We start from the raw sequence: 23,042 nt of genomic DNA, 5'->3' as shown, positions 1-23,042 counted from the left end.
ACAGATTTAGATGGATTCTATTTAGAAAATAGAAAATCATAGAAAATGAGGGTTAAAGGGACCTCAGGAAGTCACATCTAGTCCAATCCCCTACTCAAAGCAGGACCAGTCCCAGCTAAATCATTCTAGCCAGGGCTTTGTCTACCTGGGTCTTACAATCTCCATCTTTGGAGGGTTTTATCATCCCTCTAGGCCACCTGTTCCAGTTCTTTACTACCCTTATAGTGCAAGAGATTTCCTAATATCCAACTTACACCTCCCTTGCTGCAACTGGAGCCCATTGCTCCTTGTTCTGTCATCTGCCCCCACTGAGAACAGTCCAGCTCCATCCTCTTTGGAAGTACCCTGCAGGGAGTTGAAGGCTGCTATTAAATCTTCCTTCTCCCCCTTAGCCCGTTCTCATGAGTTATGTCCCCCAGCCCCCGAACCATTTTCGTTGCCCTCCGCTGGACTCCCTCCAACTTGTCCACATCCTTTCTGTAGTGGGGGCCCAAAACTGGACACTACTCCAGATGTGGCCTCACCAGTGCAGAATAGAGGGGAATAATCACTTTCCTTGACCTACTGGAGACACTCCTACCAATGCAGCCCAGGATGCCATTAGCCTTCTGACAACAAGGGCACACTGATGACTATATCTGTCTTATTGTCCACTGTAACCCCCAGGTCCTTTTCTGCAGAGCTGCTGCCCAGCCAGTCAGCCCCCAGCCTGTCCCGGTGCAGGGGATTGTTCCAGCCTAAGTGCAGGACTTTGCACTTGTCCTTGTTGAACCTCATGAGATGCCTTTTGGCCCAATCCTCCAAATTGTCTAGGTCACTCTGAATCCTAGCTCTGACCTCCAGCTACACCCCACAGCTTGGTGTTATCTGCAAAGTTGCTGAAGGTGCAATCCATCCCATCTTCCAGATCATTAATGAAGATATTGAACAAAACCGCCATTCCCCCCCAGTGTAGGCATCTCTCATTGGCCTCCGAGGCCGGACAAACTGACATTACACATCCGTTATTATTTCAGAATGGTTTGAACCCATCTGATTTTGCACAGGCCTGCTTGCCCAACTGCATGATTTGATTACTGTTCCCCTGGCCCCCCAGTCCCCACTCTGCCCAGTGCTTTGGTGTTCTTGCTTACTGCATGCAGCTTCAAAGTAGATTGGTCACTACTTGGGCAGGGACCATGCCTTCCTTTGTGACTGTCCAGAGGTCAATGCAATAGGACTCCGACATTGATTGTGTACTTTGGGGCAATAACTCAAAAGAAGTAATAATAGACTCGTCCTAGACTCATCAGCCTGAGTACCGTAATGGGGAACAAGGCAAGGTGGAACGGAGGAAGCTGAGCTTGGCAACCTCAGCAAATAGATAGCTGGAGACGATGTGAGGCAAAGGTTAAAACTGAGAGCGGAGGTTCTCTTCTTCATTTCGGCACCGACTCACTGTGATGTGTCTGTAGACATGGCTTAAGAAAATCCCACCTGTGTGAGCACTTCGAGATCCACTGAAAAGAGTGCTGCATAAGGGCCTGCTCCAAAGCCCATTGAAGTTAACAGGCTCCTCGCTGATTTTAAATGAGTGTAGAAGGTAGGATGGGGAAGCACCAGAGCCATGAACTGGTTCAGAGGAGCATCAGCTTTTGTAAGCAACAGCCTGCATTATCAGATGCTAAATGTGGGTGTGATTCTTGATGTAAAACCATGATATGTATCCAGTTGAAATACTTAAATTGGTTAATCCAAGCTTCAAATGTCTTGACATGCAAGTCCCTTGATACCGCTCTCTCCAAACAACAGTTCAGTACTAGGTAGGCTATATTTTTGTCTATTATAATTCAGCAAATATATTTATTGTATATTTATTGTATATTGTATGTTTATTGTTAACTTGGTTTCAGGGTTTAAGGGAAGCTGTTTATCATTTAAAATGTGTAGATAGGACTGAATAAATAACAATGTGTTCCATCTGTGATATTTAACACACAGTTTGTCCCAGAATGTGTTTAATATGTTTAAGGTGCTTCAGTGATTCAGTACAGGCCTAATTATGTTCCTACCAGTATCACAAATTATATTGTAATTGTGATAGCATAACCGATTATTTAAAAATTGAACTCAAGTCAGAAATTTGATGTCTGTTTGCAAGGATGCCAGAATGGGGCTTTTCTTAAAATTATCTCTGGAAGATGTATTCCCCCCCCGACCCTCCTTTCAGCTTTTATGTTATTTTTGACAAATTACCCTTTGTGTTCAGTTAAAAAAAAAAAAAAAAAAAAAAAAAAGGAAAAAATGATGCATAATGTGGCTCTCATCTAAAACCCAGTGAAGTCTGTAATCGCCTTTTAATTGATTTCAGGGTGCTTTTTATCAGGTCCAGAGTTTAAAGTATTATCAGGATCCAGATTCTGTTTTGAAGTAGACTTCTTGTTGGCCTCAGTACAAACCGTGTCTGCCTTTTTCCTTTGAAGGTAACGGCAGAGTTAGATGCCTGGAATGAAGATTTGCTGAGGCAAATGAACGATTTCAATACTGAGGATCTCACTCTGGCGGAGCAGCGCTTGCAGCGCCACACGGAGCGGAAGCTGGCCATGAACAACATGACCTTCGAGGTTATCCAGCAAGGGCAAGATTTGCACCAGTACATCATGGAAGTCCAGGCTTCAGGTAAGCAGGGCGGTTTGCATCGTCGCTTCATCAGCTGCTGTCCAGCAACCGCGTTGGTTCTTCCGTCCAGAGACACCTTGGCACTGGGGTTGGTTGGGAAAGTGTGGATCAATGTTTTTGGTCAAAAAATTGGAGTTAATTGAAACTGAAATATGTCATGGCAATGGATCAGCGTGGATGATTATTGGGAAGGTTTCACAGGTCCGACGTGTCATTTCTGGCCCATATCGGAGAATAACCAAAAGCCCCTTGGGAATGAAATCATATTCAAAACCTGGAATTTTTTGTGAACCTTGCCTTCTGTTTCTCTATCCTTGTTTTCCAGCTCGTCCTAATTGCTTTATTTTCAGTGTAAAAAAGGAAATAAAGTAAATCATTTTATAATTTGACCTTCCAAGGTGCACTTGCAAGGAAAGAGAGCTGCTTGCGTATCAAGGCTTTCCAGGCACATAGGTGTAAATGGCTGTCTTGAATCATGTACACAGAGAACCTGCCGGGTACCTTTTATCTTGCCTCTCAGCAGGGGGATTTGATTTCCAGCATGCGCTGTGAATCCAGATTTTTGCATTCTCACCTGGGGGATAAGATCACTCCCATTAATCTCCGCATCCAGTCTGTTGTTATTTGTCACATGCTGTAACCTTCTCATGTGCCTTGAAAGAAGCACAGAGCAATCCCCCCGCTTTTAATTAAGATAAGAGGCCAGAGTTCGGGATACAAATAAAAGTAATTTAGTTGGTCTCCTCCTGTTGCCCTGTGATGTTTTCAACTCTGGGCACCCCCGTTGGAAAAATTGTTGGAAATACTCAGCATGATTTGGCAGGCTATGTTGAACAGAGGCTTTGGAGAAGCTAAGAGGCAACCTTGCACAATAGTGTGTTGGCCTGAACCAAGTGTGCGAGCTTGCACAGCATTTGCCAACCCTGCACCTGGTTCTGTGCTTTGCCCGATAGTCCCTGCTTTTTGTTCTTTGGTAAAGTTGCCTCAGTCAATCTGTTAAGAAGCTACGTTTTTTTATCCTGAAAGTATCTGTGTGGGTAGAGCCGTGGGAGGTACAGGATGTGATCCAGAGCAGAGCTCAGGCAGGAGTCTGGTTGATTGATTTTAGAAAAACTCTCGCTCCGTGTTTGTTCAGACCTCTAACGCTGCAGGAAATTAGAAACAACATCTTTGGAGTCCAAACAAAAGATCAGACATGAAACAGGGTGAGATCTTAAATATTTTTAGAAGATAATCGTGGCCTCCCAGGGTAATGTCCATGTGTATTTGAGAAAAATCATTTGCCCCCAAAGCAAAAAAAAAAAAAAAAAGAAGTAAAAATCCAAATGAGTGTAGCTGTGGTTTCATCAAAGGTTATGTCCATGCCCGTTTTGCATGGAAAACTGAATATTGGGAGGATGGCTTAATAAGGGAGACCTGTTGCTCTTTAAAGACCGCTGTTCTTTATGTTGATAAAAGACAGCTATACGCCATGCAGATTGTGCTTAATGTTGTTCTGTCACTGGATTCTCCATAGACATGCTCATGGGCAAGTCAGGAGATGGTTGTTTTTCTGGAGAGAGCTGCAGATCCCTGAAGGGATCTGAAAATCAGCCGTTGTCATTGTTTTCTCCTGTGCATTCTCGCCAGTGCTGCACTCAACAATTAGTTGAAAATGCAGATGGTGGTGCTATAAATTCATGGTTCTGCAGGAGCATTCAATAGCTTTTCCCACTCCTAATCATACCGCCCTCCCCCCTTCTCCCTTTAAAACTTGACAACCATGGGATTCAGTCCGTTTTGACTGTGATTTCTTTCATGGGGTGGACTTGGAAAGGTTTATTCTAATAAGTCTGCCAGACAAATGCACTCTCAGTAGGGCTAATATCCTTCAGATGCTTTAATCTGACACACATGGATAAATGAGATCAGAATTAACCTTAAATTTCACTGTAAAAATATTTGTTCTCAACAAGCTTTGTATTTCATTATTTCCTACAAACTCTCTAAAAGCCACACTGTGATCTCTGAGATCCTTAATTCAGCCAAATTGCAAGTCTTGAGGTTTTGCTGAAAATGCATGTCCTTCAGGAAGCAATTTTATACATTGAGGAGACTTGCTAAAGGCCAAGGCTGGTGAGCAAGTAGCTGTTATTAACTGAATGATTCTGTCTTCATTCATGTAACTTTCTACTCAGGTCAAATAAGGCCTCCAAAAGAAATGGATGTAAAATGAGAGGGTCAGGATTTTCAAACATAAATGGTGATTTTTTTTTGAGGGAGCACCCAACTTCAGCAACCTTCAAGAGACCTTTTTGCAGAAAGTATGGCCTCAGATTGATGAAAAGGAAAAATGTTAAAGTTGTCATAAAAGTCAGCCCCCAAAATCGCCATTAGTTTTTGAAGATCTTGGCCTAGGTCTCGCATCCCTCCCTGATATAACTCCACTGCCACCAGTAATCACGCATTCATGTATTTCCTTGGTGCACACATTAGTTGTTTCACTTCTGCTGATCAGCAGGTGTTACCATCTGACAACTGATTACAGGTGTGTCGTAATTCGTTTGATGGTCCTAGTCTAGCTCCTAGGAGACGAATGTTAAAACTGCATAACGACTGTCACAACTGACACTAATTAACAACACTGATGCTGATGAGTCAAGACGCAAATGGGCCACTCTGGAGACTGAACGGCCTTCTTTTTTCCGGAGAAATGATGTGTCTGTGTTAGGGGTGAAGGCAACATTGAGGAAAATTTGTACAGTCGTGGCCCATCTTCTAACTGTTCAGTTCAGGAACAAATCCGTGTCCATTTTGACCACAGATCTGTAAGGGTCAAACTGTGATATCTTCACTTATGCTGAATAGTTTCTTATATTGCAAAAAGCCCAGCTGAAGTCAATGGGAATATTCACGGTGCAAGATACTTGTCACTGTGAGTGACGAGGCAACAATTTGACTTGAGTGGCCCTTTGTTTTTTAAGCTACGTATGCCATCCTTGAGTTGACTCCAAGTGAAATCAGTGTAATTAAAAACAAGGATGAATTCAGCCCATAAACAATGCTAATGTACACCCAAACCAATCCACTAAAGGCAGTGGGGCCAATCTTCAGCTGGTGTCAGTTGTTGTAACCCCATTAATTATAACAGAGCTATGACAGTCTGCACCAGCTAAGAGGTCTCCCAGTGGGATTGCCCAGATTATAAGGCAGTTAAGATGCAGTTGCAGTGCTTAAGTCCATTAGTGAAGAAAATGATTAGATAGGTGCTTTATGCATGTCCTATTTGTTTCGACATGATTTAGGTTTGTGATTGTAGCTAAATATGCGCGGAAGTCCTTTTCCTGAATTGGGGCCTAAACCAGCACAAGCTACGTGTCTTTAAGTGTTCGTGAGTAATTCTTATCCAATGCAATTTGTGTCCAACCTGCTTGGAACTGAGGATTTTTAATGACCAAATCTAATCTTAAAATGCCTGGAATTTGAATCTTGGGAATTTCTCCTTCTGATCAGTTCAGCTCTGCATGTGGATTTTTTTTTTCTATTATAATTCAGCAAACACATTTGTTTGTAACTTCGTTTCAGGGTTTAATGGAAGCCGCTTACAACTTAGGTTGTGCAGATAAGGCTGAATAAATAACAATAAATGCACTCCATCTGTGATGTTTAATATACAGATTTTAGCAAAATGTTATTATGTGCAAGACGGTTATTTATTAGCAAAGACATAATTATTCTGCTACCGGTATCACAAATTGAGCTAGCAAAATTGTTTGTTTAAAAGTTGAACTCACGTCAGAAATTTGATTTCTGGCATTCACGCAAGCCTATTTTTTTCTTTTTAATGATGTGTCAACTCCTTCTTAGATTTCATTTTATTTTAACAAATGGGCCGTTTTATAGCATTCCTCTAACTTAAAGCATCATGCGAAAAATAATGTACAGCTGATTCAAGACCTTTTGAAATCCATGGTAGTCTTTTCATTGATTTCCTAAGGTTTTGGATCAGGCTTTACATGAGTATATTAACTTTAAAACTCTTCAGTTGAGCAAAGGATCCAGGAAAAGGAGTACGGGGGGCAAAACATTATGCTTGTAATTCCATCAAAGTAAATCCAGTTACTCTACTGTATTTTTTTCCCTCTGGATCTATGCTAGTATCATGGAGACCTGCATTGTATTCATGTTGTTGTGCTTATGGCCACTCATTTTTTTTTTTTTAAATCAGCTTAAAAACACTAATTGCCAGTCTGTCCGTAGTCCCTTCGGGGTTTGCTGAACCAATCTATTCAGTAGTCCCTTGAGCTGAGAAAGATGGCAACTGCCTTCACTTGATTGAACAGTCAGTTGTGCTTTCCTGTGATCAAAACCCCATGTAAAAAATGTTCTGTGGTGTGAAATTATTTCAGAAATGCAACATCAAAATGCTTTATGTTTTACAAATCAACCTTTGAGGAGAATGAGCTCTCTTTGCCTGCACCGGCATTGTAGTATAAATCTGCGTGACATATGACAAGCAAAAAAGGGCAAATCATTCATCACTAGGGGAGCAGTCGGAGGATACCATCCTAGGCAGTTTACTGGTTGCTGCTGATGAGTTAGTACAATCAAGTGCACACCAGCCGTGTGTGCATGATGGAAAACTGTGAGCTTGATATCAAATAGGTACGGGGAAGTCAAGCATGCAAAACTCCAGCCATGTCCTAAGGACATGGGACCATATGCAAGCTAATTGAAACAACAATGCAGGATGCCTGGCAATTGAAAAGAGTGGTGCTCACGAGAACAGAAGCGTAAATTAAATGTGCAGATCCCGAATATGAAGCCGGGGGCAGTCCACCTTCGTGGGTGATTAAGCAGCTTTTTCTCGTGTTGGCTGGACAAGAGACCTAGCTAATCACTCTCCCTCCCACGTGCCTTTTATGATAAAACCAGAAACCAGAGGAAGCAAGGAAGGGTTGGCACTGCGTTGTTTCGCTTTTAGTTCAGTCCTTTGCAGATATCACCGTGACAGAGGTGGAAAGCGCAGGGGGCTGGGACACAGAAGGAGAATTTAGTTGCACGTTGAATGCATCTAAATGTAATTTCCTTGTTTCCTGGACAGAAGCTTCCAATTTGCACTTTCTTCATTTTTTTTTCCCAAATCTTATCTTACAAGATATGATCACTTTATCTTCTCTTTATCTTACAATATCTTTTTTTTATTGTATATAATAACATCACTTAGAAGCAGAGTATAGTGTTTTCCAATTCCAGTTGCAACCGGTAAAATTCCAGATGACTTTGGTAGAAAAAGAGTCAGGCCCGTACTAGTGTATTATTACATGGACTACAATGATGTTGCATAGAGAGGCTAAGCCAAACGCTCTCCATTATACTGGTAATATGCCATTGCCTCTGTTAGACCCCTGTAACAAAGAGGACAACATGATGCTCTGCATTGTGTTCACAAGACTATAATACGCTAGGACAGATCCTTAGGTCTAATTGTGTACGTCTGATGTAGGACCAAAAACTCAGGAAGCTTAAGGTGTATGTCCATTCCCTGAGTTCAGAGCTGGTTGGAGACTCTTTTGTCCCATGGTGCAATTTTGAGCAATTTAAGGGATGGCTTAAGTTAAATAAGCGATGTCCTACAGACCATCCTGCCAGCTGGGGGTTGCCAGAGTGCAAGGCACTACCCATAACCCCTCTGTTATGGGCACACTGCCGCCCACCTACCAGCTCCAAGTAGGGGCAGGAGTTAACACATTTTCTTTCTTTCTCTCCTCCTTTGATTATGCAACGTGAATTGTGAGGTACTGTAATGAAATGAAGTAAACTGCAGTCTTTGATTATTTCGACTTCATCAGGCTTTTTTTTTTAAATGCCTAGCTCCACAAATGTTGGAGTCAAACCATGTCCTAGTGGCCATTTGCAGGTGACCAAGACAAATAGCTTTCAGCACAGAAACATCCCTTTATAGGAAATTCAACTGCACTAATAGGCAAGCCCACGCACTACAAAAAACCATGTGCTATCTGAGAGTTTAGCAAGAATAAATCGCTAGGAGAGGCTCACCACAATGCGGCAAAATTCTTCCAGGCTGCAAACATGCTTGCAGAAGGCATTGCAAATAAATGAAATTGTCTTTTGCTCTCTGTGTTGCTTTGTCTTAGGCATTGAGCTGATCTGTGAAAAGGACATTGATCTTGCAACGCAAGTGCAAGAGCTGCTGGAGTTCCTCCACGAGAAACAGCATGAGCTAGAGCTTAACGCCGATCAGACTCACAAGCGGCTGGAACAGTGCCTGCAGCTCCGACACCTCCAGGCGGAGGTCAAGCAGGTCAGACTCTATCACAGCCATTAAACTGTGATGGCTCAAACGGGTCTTGAAAGCAGTGACAAGGCAGGCAGGCCCATAAGCCTGTTGCTGCCAACTTGTCTACCTTTCAAGGTACGCAGCGTTCATCCCTTTCCTTCGCAGTATTGGTCAGTTCCCAGGTCTCCAAGCAAGCATGGACAAATAATAAATAGTAGGGTTTCTTCTCTCCTTCATACGTGTGTAAGGTCCATGACTATTCATAGGATTTATGCTCATGTTCCGTGTAAAACCAACCCCTGAGTTCTTAAATGGGAGCGTGCAGCCGAGCAACACGCGCGCTGGGGGTAGAGTAATGATGGATCCGACTTGCATGCTTTGCGGAGCATCTGCCGAAAGCATTGTTCTGAGTAAGGGACAGCTGAGGACGCTGGCCGAAAGTTGACACTACTCTAGGTTAAGCCTCTTTATTTGGTTTTTGCACTTTTACCAATCTGTTAGGACCTCAGTTGTATTGACAATGTTGTGGTTGAGATAAAAACCCCTGACCACCTTTGACTTTAACTGAGTTATCTAGCAACCTTACAAGCACTTCTTTGCTTTTTTTCTGACGCCATTCCAGCTTAGTTGGCTGGGTTCTGCTAGTCTACATTTCCCCTGCTGTTTTCCTTGGATCCGCCACACAGCTTCACTTTCTGCCTTATGCTGTTGCATGCTTTGCAGCATACTGCTGAGAAGTGCCACTTCGCACTCCAGAGATGGCTGCATTTCAGCGAGGTGACTGGACCAAATTCTAGTCCGCCTATTAGGCATCTAATTGGACTTAGGCATCTAAGTGTAGTTCTGTCCGTGGTCCATTCCTGCAAATCCATTAATGCATCCTCCTTTGTGATGCACTTTCATCTCACCTTTAAGAATGAGTCGCAAAAAAAAGCAGTGAGGAGGCACCACCCATTTTTTGCACAAACTATTAGAGACTCGCACTTAGGTGCCTAAGTGCAACCTAATAGGGGAAATAGAATCTGATTCTGTTGCTCAGGTTTTAATGGGTCCTTTTTATACACCTGAAGTGTCCCAGGTTTAAATTTCCTCCATTCCAATGATGGCTTTTCTAAGCAGCACAGCAAGCTTGTTCGAACGGCTGCTTTAGTAAGCAGAACTTGGTTTGTGTTTCCTCGGCGGCAAGTCTGGTGTACTGAGTGGTGAGCGCCTGATGACAAAGAGGATAGAAATCGTCAACACTGAGGGGCTTTGCTCAAAGTACATTTTTAATGGCACATGACTCCAGGGAGATCTAGAGTCAAAAGTTGGCAGTGGCAATATCAGAGCATGTTTAAAAAGAAGCATACTCCTGTTTGTTTTGCAACCCTAAAAGATACCAGCATAGACATCTCATAGTTTCATCTTTGGGGGAGGGGGGTGTTTCCATTTTTTTTTTAAATGGCATCTTGCATTTCAGTTTCTGGTGAAGTGTTATCTCTATAGAATTGGCAAAGTGTCTTGAAACTCTTCAGAATAGAAGTCATTGTTATTAATACCGCCATTGTCAGCATCATCCTCTGTGGGCGTAGTGTCTGTCTTTCCGCAGGTCCCCCATTTTCTCTTTCTGTAAGAAGCATGGCACTCTGTCCTACAGCAGACCTAGCTCTGGAGCATTTCCACGCAGCTCTGTCATAGTTCACAGCCACACCAGCTTAGGCTAGGAGATACAGAGGAGTACCATCTCTGGCAGGAACCCTATGAAGATGGCTATTATGGGATCCAAGCCCTTCATTTTGGGTCGGACTCATTTTCATTGCCATTGCTTTCAGAACAATCCAGCGGTGGCTTTGCACTCTTCATGCCGTTGGCAGGGTTGCACCTGGTCTGCAAACCAGATGCTTGAATCTAACAACATTTACGGATTCAGGACCAAACCATCTAAAGTTGACAGCGAGTCAAGCCCAATCCGGTCTTTTGAATGAATGTTTCCTTAACAGTATTTGGGATCATCACATTTTTTTATTACTCCGTGACCTTTCAGCAAGCCAAGAGCTAAGACTCATTTTATTTGTTCAGCCAAATACTGAAAAGTCCATTGCTTATTAACCTATAAATTACTATAGCTACAGCTTCCCTTGAAAAGAGCCAAATTAAAATAGATCTGCGACCTATCATGAGGTGGCTGTACTTGGTTTCCTGTGGGATGAGTCATATTCACAACCACTTAGTACAATTGAAAAAATATATTGATTTTTTTTTGGCTTCTTGTTCATCTGCAATCTGGTCCAGGTTTCCTTCACTTTAATTTTAGAGCATCTAAGACGATGGATGTTCGCAGTCGCATTACCAAATTGCATTTGGCCTGCAGGGTTGCCTGAGATATGGTTGCCACAGACAACTTACTGTAACTCTGGTGAAATACCGCTGACGCTGGAAAATCAGCTGAGTTCTGGAATGCGTACATGTGTTTGCATTTTAATATAATGGCTCATGGAAATCCAAAGCCTTTTTCCCGTCTATATCTATTCAAGTCTCATTTAGGAAAGAATTCTACTGTAAATCATATGCTTCAAGGGCTTGGACGTCAACACAATGAATCGAAGTTCGGGACCGCTGAAGTGGAACAACTCAAAGCGCGATGTTCTGTGACCCTGATCAGAGTAGAAATAGTATAGATCACTGGTTCTCAAGCTCTTTCAGATTAAGCAGGAGACCCTCTCAAGGACGCAACCCCTCCCGCTTGGGTGCTGCTCATTCTCTGCAGTATGAAGCTTGAAAGGCTTATGCAAAAACGAGAGCAGAAACATATTACGGAAACCAGATTCAAACAGACTCTGTAATGCAGTACTTGTAGGTATTTGGCCTGGCTTCATCTTGGTGCAGTATATTTTTGTTTCCTATATAAGACCGTTCTTGATACCGTATCTCCTGGCAGTACCCTGCTGTACCCATCTCAGCTTGTTTGCTACTGAATTCATTCCTCTTCTGGGCTTGGTGCCCCTCCAGCCCTGGGGACTGCTTCAGATTTGATCACAGCTCAATGTACTGAAAGCATGTGAGCCAGCTCTTCAGGAGACAGCAGGATGTGCTTGACTTTTTTTTGCCAAGTTGATATGAAAAAAGAACGCTTTGGAAACCTGAAGCTAGTAAGTCTTGAACTGGCCTTGCTTGAAGACGGGCAGCTCCTCCCTTGTTATGGTAAGAAAAGCTCCTCGGACCACCTGACCGGGACCTGGAGATATAGATTATTTTCACATCGTTTTCTTTGAAAATCTCTGCCAAGGTATTTAGAGTTGTAGCGTTAACATGGCCTTGACTCTGCCTTGGAAACAGCAAGAAAACAGCTCGAAGTAAAGCAAACTAATCATCACTACAGCAGAGAAACCCTTTTGTTTTTTACCCTAGGAGATGCCAGCTATTCCTCAATTTTCATTTTGTATGTAAAGCCTGATCCTTTGCCTTTTTGATGTTAGTGGAGCTTCAGGGTGTAAGGCTGAGCAGAATTTGACCCTGGTGTTTAATTACGGAGAAACCCAGAGAAAGCAAAACCCTGTTTGGAGGAAATTAGAGGGAAAGTTGCTAATTGTTTCAGTGCATTGTAATTACGGTTCTAGTGCAAACTGTTTACATGGAAATTGTTCTGCAGGGCAAGATGGCTTAGCACTAAGAGAGGTCCATTGTATTATTGCTTTTTAGTCATAAATGAAATGATTAGGCCTCTTCAGGGAGTCTTGGGGGTTTATTTAACTCCAGAAGTATTTAATCTCTGCTTCAACAAAATTGATAAAATCTGTCATTTGTAAGAAATGTCTGCTTAAAGGGCATCTTTTAGTGTTAGCCTCTCTGCACATTCCCAGATAATAGTGAGCCTATTAATATATGGAAATGATCAGAGAAGTGTCTCGGGGCTGTTTCAGAAGCTTCTATACAGTTTTTTTTTTAAAATGAAAAGGGTATTAAGCACCCGCCAAGAGTGAGTCAATTTGTGAGCAGGGCTTGTATACCAGGTGAAAATATGTAAATTCTCACCTGCAATCATTTTCTAGTCCTAATTCTGACTCTGAGGCAAAGTGAAAAGGCTCGGCACTCATTCTTGCACTATAGATACGGCATGCGCAAGCAAGCTTTGGGTATGCAAATGAAATCTCTGCTCAATAGAGGTAAAATAAAAACCTGACGGGGGAAGACAAGTTCTGTAAATTGCTGAGACAGTCCCAAATGAGGTCCGATCCAATCTGCATTTTGCTAAGGATGCACAAGTCTCCAGCCATCTGATCCGGTGCACTGGTTGCCTCCAGCCTCTCCAGCCAGCTACTCCAGGCTGCTCTCCCTCACTGCAGCCTCTGCTCACCACTGCTGGGCTGGCTGGAGGAGAGTGGTGGCCCACAGCGCCAGCCGGCTTGCAAGGCATGGCCTGGGTTAGTAGAAGGTTGCTGACCCTTGATCTAGGGTATTAGACTGGGTCTCACCATCCCTTTCTGGAGCTGTAGTTGGGATGTGCACACAATAGATCTCACCATACTTCGATCCTGAAAGGTCTTTCCAAGCTTAACAGTCCACTGGGCTAGTGTGGTTAAACGACACCAGTCTCTGAGACAGCAGCACACGAGGAAGTAATGTGGCCAGCACCAAGTCCAGCCACCTTTCGGATCTGCAGCCTGAATGACCAGGTGCCCGTCTACTGCTGAGTCAGCCTGGGGCAGCCTTTGGCATGAGTCCAGAACAGGGCTGATAGTCCTGGCTCTCTGAGACACCGTACCTACACTTCTACGACTCCCCTGCCGAAGCACGCTATACAGGAATTCGTAGAGATGCCCAAAAGCAATGCAAAAAGACTGTGATGAATAGGGCTTTGGTAGCAGACTAGTAGCAAAGTCACTGTCCACTTCTTCACAATTTCAATTACCCTTTAGAAGATTACTGTAACACTGTCTAATTGTAGCTTAAATATCCTTCCTTTTATACTGATTAGCCCAGTTGCTATCCTTTGATCTTCTGTGCGTACTTGGCTTACAAGCAGCTTCACAAAAGAGAACCTGTCCAAGCTTTAGCAAGGCAGAAGCATGAGGCTCTCCTGCGAGTGAAGGAGATTAACTCCAATAACATACCTCCTTACTGCAGAGGCTTATTGCAGAAGAAAGGGGTTTGCAAACCGTTCGTTCTGTGATCCTGCCTGCAGCTACTTCCACCTGGAGCTGCAGAGAAAGGTTAAACCAGTGGTGTCACTAGGACAGGGCCCTGGGCTGCTGACTTGGGTGGGGGAAGGAAAAAAAACACCAGCTACTGCTGCAGCTGCACGATCACACTGGCAGCATGGTGGCAATCGGAAGTCCTCCTGGGCACGTCTACACGTGCCATTAGAGGGCAGCAATACACTGTGGAGCTTATTGCTTTCCAGTGTATTGCTTCCCCGGGCACTTGATTTACGTGTTCACTTGATTTACGTGTTCACCTAGGAGCGCAGCTCACTGAGCCATGTCACAGCAGCCCCAGCTGGCAGGGCTCCCGGGGGTCCTCCTGCCAGCCTGGGGCTGCTCTGACAGTGCTGCAGAGGGGCTGGCTGGGTCACGAGGGTGCTTCAGCACAGGGCTAGCCAGCAGGCAGCCCAGGCACTGAAGCACCCTTGTGCCCCAGCCAGCCGGGTCAGCATCTACACATGCGCTGCTACATGCAAAAGCCTCCAGAGCATTTACAAGTCCTATGCTGTTGTGGGTTTTATTAACTTCATGTGCCCTAATAGGGGAGTACATGTAGACACTGAGACATTTACTCCACAGTTAATTAGGCAACTGCTTAGTAAACATCTAGTGTAGATGCAGTCCCATGTGTGACAGCTGCCCCTGGTCCCAGCCACTTTGTTAAGCCTCTGGATTAAACCCTGCCCTTTCCCCCAACTAGTGCAGGGCAGTGGGTCATGCAACATGGTACACTGGGAGAAACCAGTTTCTTCCTGGTGTCTCTAAGCACCTTGCACCCTGAATTCTCAGGTGTGGTTTGCCTTACTTGCTCTAATAACTCCTACACCTGATAAAGTGTGCCGGAAGTTATCCAGTCTCACCACTACAAGCAGTGCCGATTAAGCTATTCCTTATATTATTTATAAGCACAGAAACTGTTGATGAAGCTTCCTGACTAGGCAGATGAAGATAAATAAATATGAACTAAGAAACGAAGGAGTTAGGATGGAGGATAGATGGGTTTACATTGCTGGTAGGCTTCCAGGACTGCGTGCTATTCTTTCTAGCGGACACTTCGGGGTTTATGCTTCTTGACTCACCAAGTGAGCTCTGATTTATAACCCAACATATGCTATTAGAATAATTTTTTGTAATCATTATCACTGATGTATGTACTCCACTTGCCTGCTTCATTCAGTAATGCAGAAGATGGTTGTTTTTGACAGAAGCTGACAAAGATGAGAAATATATTGCTCTCAAAGTAGTTGGCGTTTAGACAGTTAATTTACTTGGTATTGATCAGTTGTGCTACATGTGGACACCCAAGACCAAGACAGTGATGCTTGTTGCTGTATTTAAACAAATGGACAAAAAAGAAAGTATATTAAAAAGCATTTTGCCTATGTGAGGACCTGCGAGGCATTGCTTTAATGCACTCAGCTTTGCTCCTGCAAACATTTACTCGTGTGCTTAAGTTGGAGAGAGTGACTGGTAAATGCTTGCAGAATCAGGGCCTAGCTTTGTATCCCTGCGCCTGGAAAGAGCTTTTTTCCAGCTTCATGAGGTGGTGGCTCCTGGTAACATGAAAAGGAGCTTCAGGATTCAGAGATCTGAGGATGATCGGGATGAGCAGTATACATCTAACCTTTATTCTTTGCCTCCTGTGCCACAAAGATTCAGGAAGCAGCAGGTGACTGCTGAGCTGAGTACAGACTACATTTAACGTGTTTGCAATGATGAAGGTGAATTTTGCTTTAATTGTCCAACAGATCCACTTCACTCACACTCACAGCCCTTTTGTACTGGGCTTTCACAAGTGATTGAGTTGCACTGGTGCAAATCATTGGAGAATACTAATTTCAGAATTGCATCTTCAGTTGGGTGTACTATATCTGACTTTATTCAATGCTAAAAGTACCTCCAATTCATGAGAATGAAATGTACTCCCAAAAGTTAAGTAAAAGCATTGTATGATGGAGCTCTGAATGCAGTCAATGGGCTCCAGAAAATGAAGAAAAAAAGCTAAAAACCATCAGCCTTAATGTCTGATACATGAAAACTGCTCCCTAAAAATGTCCTGTGATAGTCTGATTGCTTCCTGAAAACTAGTGATTATGCTCAGCTGTTCCTTTTCTAAAAGAAATGCTCCGTGCCTTCTGAATTCTCAAAGGCCCAAGTCGCATCACAGCAAAGATGTAAAACTGTATGGGTTACGAAATTGCCAGTTCAAATTGTGCCAAGGCAGAGGGATCCTTTGGTTAACTTCCTTCAAGGAACAGAGTAGTTTTGTACCATGGTACAACGTAGTCTGTAGTCTGTAGGTTACTCATCTGGCGTATTATACAAACTCCTGGACAAAAAGATCACTATATGATAATCCCATTTTGTTTTCTCTGCCTCTGTGTTGCGTTTTGTACAGCAAGAGTAATGCCTGCTGATGAAATGGAGCGAGCTGAAAAAAGAAAACTACTGCAGTGCTGATCTGTGCCGAATGCTATTTTCTACAAATTAGGGTCAGCTACATGTGTAGACTAGTTCCTTTTTTTTCCTTCTACGGACAGCTAATTTCCTTATCCCAGAGGGAGGCACAGGGCAGTGAGAAAAGTGATATATGATGTAAAGGGAAAAAATTGTTTCTTTAAGGCCCTTTAATGAGTAACTTGGGGGAGAAAAGGTAAATTGCTATCTAGAATGTTGAAGCAGTGTTATTGAATTTCAGAGCTCTATAGATCACGAGCTACGCTTGCACAAAGGGTTGTACAGTGAAGATTTCCAGCGCATTTGCAAACTGAATGCTGGAGCCTGCACCAAAACCCACATAAAGAGAAAACAGGTCTAATGGAAAGTTGGTTTTAACCTTCATCTGGCTTTGGATCAAGCCTTTGTTTAAACTAGTGGTACCATTTGCAGACTAGGCTAATACTTCCTGGGTGCGTCTACATAAGCAGAGCTCTGCAGTAAAGTCTCTGGGTCTACATGTGTGGCCCTGTTAGGCTGCAGTAAACTAATAGGGTGTGTCCAGATGGTTTCTGGGAACAGTGCATCCTGTGTGCTGGAGAACTGCATATTGCTCATTTCATCTCAGTGGAGCAGCCTGAAGTTATCCAAACACAAGCTAGGTAGCCCAGCCCACAGTTAACCCGTGCCTGAAGTGGTACAACTTTGAGATGCTCAGAGTTAACGAGTGCTGCAGCTGAGCATAAGCATGCAGATGCTCATGTTTTAAATGCCTTTAGTGTGATCTAAGTCTAAAATGTAACTTCATCCCAAAGGTCACTGAAACCACGAGTACATTGGATCCAGCAAAACACGTAACAGTGTGGCCACAGGTCTGGTGGTTGCAAAAATACAGTAAGATGCGATACAAATGTGCATTGCTATCCACTGTGGGCCCCTAAAGCTAATGAGCCTGACTGATCTTAGTTTCATAGTAGTTTCATAGTAGCTAGAGTCGGAAGGGACCTAGGTAGATCATCAAGTCCGACCCCCTGCCTTGGCAGGAAAGAGCACCGGGGTCAGATGACCCCGGCAAGGTGCTCATCTAACTTCCTTTTAAAAATCCCCAGGCTAGGAGCCTGCACCACTTCCCCTGGAAGCCGGTTCCAGGCCCTAGCCGCCCTGACTGTGAAGTAGCGCCTCCTAATATCTAATCTAAACCTACGCTCCGCCAGCTTGTGACTGTTATTCCTGGTCACTCCTGGCAGCACCCGGGGGAACAGGGACTCCCCCAATGCCTGCTGGTCCCCCCTGACTAGTTTGTAACAGGCCACTAGATCCCCCCTTAACCTTCTCTTGTGGAGGCTAAACAGGTTCAGGTCCCGTAGCCTCTCCTCATAAGGCCTGCCCTGGGTGAAATGTCTATATGCCGCTTTACCTAAGAACTCTCCCTTGGCTAAGTAGATGCAAGTTAAAACAAAGCAGCTTTTAAAAGTGAACATGCAACCTTCAGACATAAATATGGCCAGTGCTTTCAACAGGAAGTGGAAGATCCTTGTGTTTACTTTGAACCGTCTGTCCTGTTGTTCTCCTTTTCATCCCCGTCCCACGGTATTTGCACAGAGGAGCATTCACATTTGGGAGTAGAACTTGGAAGACGTGGGCAGTGCTTTGCCCTCCGAGTCCTGTTGCAACATAATCTTTTGAGCAATAGCTTCTTCAGTGAAATCTTTTGTCCCTTTGAAGATCAATGTGTATGTAAAGAAATCCTCAACCAAGGAATTACTTTCTGCTCATCTGCACAATTTTTTTCGAGGCCAGAAGCATTAGCAGAGGGTGTAATTGCAAGAACCAGTTGTATTGAAGTACATCCCTTCTCTTTGCAGGTGCTGGGCTGGATTCGGAACGGGGAGTCGATGCTCAATGCCAGCCTCGTCAATGCAAGCTCCCTCTCAGAAGCTGAGCAGCTCCAGCGAGAACATGAGCAATTCCAGCTGGCCATAGAGGTAACACCCATGGAGCAACATTTTTTTCTCTTTCCTAGAAAAACCATGTAGATGGGGACTGTCTCTCAGCCATAAGTCAAAGCACTGTGAGCTTAAAGAAGGGAAAGGGGGAAATAAAAACAACCTTTGAAAAGAAGCAAGGATTTTTCTGGGTGATAGCTCCAGTTGGACCACTTGTATGGTGAGAGAAACCAAGACAACCTCTAGAACGAAGGCATTCCCCCCCGAGTCTTCTCTGTTTCTTCCAACCGTGCAGTTGGTCCAGTAAAAGATATCGCCCGCAAAAATCCTTGCCTCTCCAATATTTCCTGGGCCATCATGGCTACAACATCACTTGAACACTATCACAACTTTGAACAAGAAGATTTATCTCCGTCTTCATAATATGGCAGGGTGTTAACAGTGAAATAAATAGCATATCATTGATAGCGAATCCTTTTGCTGTCAGGTGTAAACACAGGCACTGGTGAGAGCCGCTCACATGCACGCACCCTCATCAGTCCTTTGCTAAGAAACAACATTAAAATTCATAGATGTGAACTCAAACTGGGAAACGTCCACAAAGCCTGGCTCTTTCTCAGAACAAAATTTGTAGCTCATTTCTAGGGCACTCACTTATGAATATATTCATCATGGAGGATTATACAGCCCTCTCAGAGGAAATCTTTGTTTGACTTAATTCTGCTGCCTTTGAGCAAACAGGGAAAGTTCAGCAAACAACTGCTTTGTCATAATATTGGTTTGTTAGAATGGGGCAAGAGACGAGAGGTACAGTCTGTGTTATCTATAGGTTAAATTGGGGTGTAGCTACAACCTCTGTGCATAAGATAACTATGCCTCACAAAAGCAAATTGTGATTGCAAACACTTCCCTTCCAGGTACACAATGGGTAGAGGAGCATAGGGAGGGTAGGAGGCAACAGAAGCTGCATGAGGGGCTGGAGTGAGGGCATTCACTCTCCGGAACGGCTGTACAAGAGGGGCCATTTTCTGCCCTCGTCTTTGTGTGCATGCAGACATCCACGTATTTACAAATAGAAACAGGAATATATGTACAGTATAGAATAATAGAAAGTTAGGGCTGGAAGGGACCTCAGGAGGTCAGCTAGTCCAGTCCACTGCTCAAATCAGAACCATCCCCAACTCGATCATCCCAGCCAAACTTTGTCTAGCCAGATTTTGAAAACCTGCAAGGATGGAGAGCCCGGCACCTCTCTGGGTAACCTGTTCCAGTGTTTCACTACCCTCCGAGTGAGAAATTTCTTCCTAATATCTAACCTCAACTTCCCTTGCTGCAACTTGAGCCCATTGCTCCTTGTCCTGTCATCTGCCGCCACTGAGAAAACAGTCCAGCTCCATCCTCTTTGCAGCCCCCCTGTGGGGAGGTGAAGGCTGCTATTAAATCCCCCGTTAGTCTCCTCTTCTCTAGACTAAATAAGCCCACGTCCCTCAGCCTCTCCTCACAGGTCATGTCTCCCAGCCCCTGAACCATTTTATTCCCCCCTGCTGGACTCTCTCCAATTTGTCCACCTCCTTTTTGTAGTGAGGCGCCCAAAACTGAACACAGGACTCCAGATGTAACCTCACCAGTGCTTAACAGAGGGGAATATCACTTCCCTTGACCTACTGGCAACACACCTACCAATGCAGGATGCCATTAGCCTGCTTGGCAACAAGGGCGCACTGCTGGTTCCTATTCAGCAACTGTTCACTGCAACCCCCAGGTCCTTTTCTGCAGAGCTGCTGCCCAGCCAGTCACCCCCAGCCTGTCCCGGTGCAGGGGATTGTTCTGCCCTAAGTGCAGGACTTTGCATTTGTCCTTGTTGAACCTCATGAGATGCCTTTTGGCCCAATTGTCCAATTTGTCTAGGTTACTCTGAATCCTAGCCCTACCCTCCAGCGTATCTACTACTCCCCCAGCTTGGTGTCATCTGCAAACTTGCTGTGGGTGCATGCCATCCCATCTTCCAGGTTGCTGATGAAGACATTGAACAAAACCAGCCCCAAGACCAACCCCTGGGGCACTCCGCTTGATACCACTGCCAACTACATATCAAGCCATTGATTATTACTCTCTAAGACTGATGGTCCAGCCAGTTTTCTATCCATCTTACGGTCCATTCATCTAGCCTTAGCTTTACTGCGAGAATGTTGTGGGAGGCCATATCAAAAAACCTTGCTAAAATCAAGGTAGACCACATCTACCGGTGTCCCCGCATCCACAGAGCCAATCATCCCAGCCTACAAGGCAGCCAGGGTGGTCAGGCATGACTTGCCCCTGGTGAATCCATGCTGACTGTTCCTAACCACCTTCTTCTTCTCCAAGTGCTTACAAATGGATCCCTTGAGGATCTGCTCCATGATTTTTTCCAGGGGCTGAGGTGAGGCTGACTGGTCTGGAGTTCTCTGGATCCTCCTTTTTCCCTCTCTTAAATATGGGCACTGTGTTTGCGCTTTTCCAGTCATCCGGGACCTCTCTTGATCGTCATGAGTTTTCAAAGATGATGGCCAATGGTTCTGCAAGCACATCAGCCAACTCCCTCAGCACCCCTGAGTATATCCAATCCAGCTTTGTACATGTCCAGCTTTTCTAGGGAGTCCCTAACCTGTTTTTTCTCCACTGAGGGCTGCTCACCTCCTCCCCAATCTGTGCTGCCCAGTGAAATAGTCTGGGATCTGCCCTTGCCTGTGAAGACTGAGATGAAAAAGGCATTGAGCACTTCAGCCTTTTCTGCATCCTCCGTCACAAGGGTGCCTCCCCATTCAGTAAGGGACTCGCACTTTCCCTGACCCTCCTCTTGCTACCAACATACTTGTGCAACCCTTCCTGTTACCCTTCACATCCCTTGCTAGCTGCATATTGTGTTTTGAATTATATTTGTTCCATACTAAGGGATGCATTGCATTCTCCCATTCGTGCTGACCATGGAGCACCTGCCTGGTTCCTTAGGCTTTATCCTATTAGTTAATGTTATCATGAGAGAGTGAAGGATTACTCCAGCTTTCTCCAGGCCTCTACCTGTAATCTGCACATCTTAAAGACAACACAAAACACCATGCAGCCCTTTGCCACCACCTTTAAAATCACAGTTCCCCTGCAAAAAAAACTCTCTCTCTAGAGGGACATTTGAAAGAACTCATTGTTTAATAATACTTGCTTCATGCAGTCCTGTAAACCTCAGGGAACCTGGTGCCTCTTATCAGTGCTATTAATTGTTGTGGAAAGAGCATCTCGACAAGTAATCAGCTCTGATCCAGTTCCACTAGGATCCAATTGCTCCCTAAGGAAAAATAACCAAAGTTTAGTTGCCCCTTTTGCATCAGCTAGCTGGCACTGAATCACACTGAGCAGATCATAGCCACATGCAGCACTGTGGGGCAGGAGACGCGCTGCCCGTGTTATCATGGCTTGCTGCCACTGTGAAATGCAAGCCATACAGGGGGAAGAGGGTTACAACACTGTGAGGAAGAAAAGTTGTAAAAGGAAAAAAATAATAGATGAAATATTAATCGTGTTTAAAGCTCAACATGGGGGAGAGAGCTGCAAAGCACATAGAAGAGAAACAGGTCTCTAAAGGCATCCTAGATGTTGAATTCAATTTTCATTTAAAATCCTTTAAAGTCTATTTAAAATAAGCACCACCACCCTAATAGCAGTGAAGCCATTGGATATTAAATTCAAGCAGTTGTTCCTGAGTGGCTTCCTAAATGTTTCTGTTGAGTATTAATCCTTTTTTGCTAATAGCTTTCTCTGTCTTGCATTATTCAACAGTATTTTACTGGACACGTTCTAGCTGCTTTCCAGGTCTAGAGATTAGATCATAATGCCACACACAATACTTTTAACAGCTACAGATGAAACAAAGACCACGAGTGTCTTCAGGTTTCCATACAGATCGTTAAAATCAAATATTGGCTCAACTGTGCCCTGTCCTGCAGCCACCTGAAAGAATGAGGAAGAGCTACTGCTTGTCCTTCTCCTTGGGTGCAGTAATGCACAGTAGACTAATTCTACTGCCCAGGAGCACGCCGTGGCAAAAGCCATGGTAATGCGTAGTAGAATTAGTCTACTGCTCATTAACATCACTAAAAGACCGTACCTGTCTTTGCAGGTACTGAGCGTAATGTGCAGTAAGAACAGCGCATTAATGCATGTGTAGAGATGCCCCTTGGGCAGCCTAAGGGTTGCCCTTGCATTTGTTACAATGCAAAGTCCGCTACTTGGTTGCTCCATCTCAGAATAGCTTAATGAAGGTGGATAAGTCAGTGGATTCATGGCTCCGTCCCCCCGAAACTCATAGCTGAGCAGCTGTGTGGGCGGAGAAAATACACTGTAACTCCCAAAGTTTTATATTAGAGTATGGGCTGAGGAAGAATGATGCCATTTTAAGGGCAGACAGGTAGGGTTTCCCCCAGTTCAGCTGATTATAATTTTTTCTTGTAATGATATCATGTGTCTACTCTGCTATCCTGTGGTAAGTAAAGCAAGCTTAATGAAACAAGC

General features: G+C 44.2%; 1 protein-coding gene across 1 annotated transcript in view; it reads left to right on the top strand.

Moving 5' to 3' along the window:
• The window catches only part of KALRN (kalirin RhoGEF kinase), a 764,809-nt gene that overhangs the window by 498,537 nt on the left and 243,230 nt on the right, over positions 1–23,042 (top strand). The window contains exons 14-16 of the mRNA XM_090045976.1: positions 2,463–2,658; positions 8,796–8,962; positions 18,420–18,539. Coding sequence (XP_089902102.1) covers positions 2,463–2,658; positions 8,796–8,962; positions 18,420–18,539 — 483 coding nt within the window. The remainder of the gene's footprint in view (positions 1–2,462; positions 2,659–8,795; positions 8,963–18,419; positions 18,540–23,042) is intronic.

Source organism: Crocodylus siamensis, chromosome 4 (assembly GCF_052110815.1).
Source record: "Crocodylus siamensis isolate JL-2025a chromosome 4, ASM5211081v1, whole genome shotgun sequence".
In the NCBI taxonomy this organism is placed as follows: domain Eukaryota; kingdom Metazoa; phylum Chordata; order Crocodylia; family Crocodylidae; genus Crocodylus; species Crocodylus siamensis.
The sequence above is the reverse complement of the archived record's forward strand: the minus strand, read 5'-3'. Positions and strand labels throughout refer to the sequence as shown.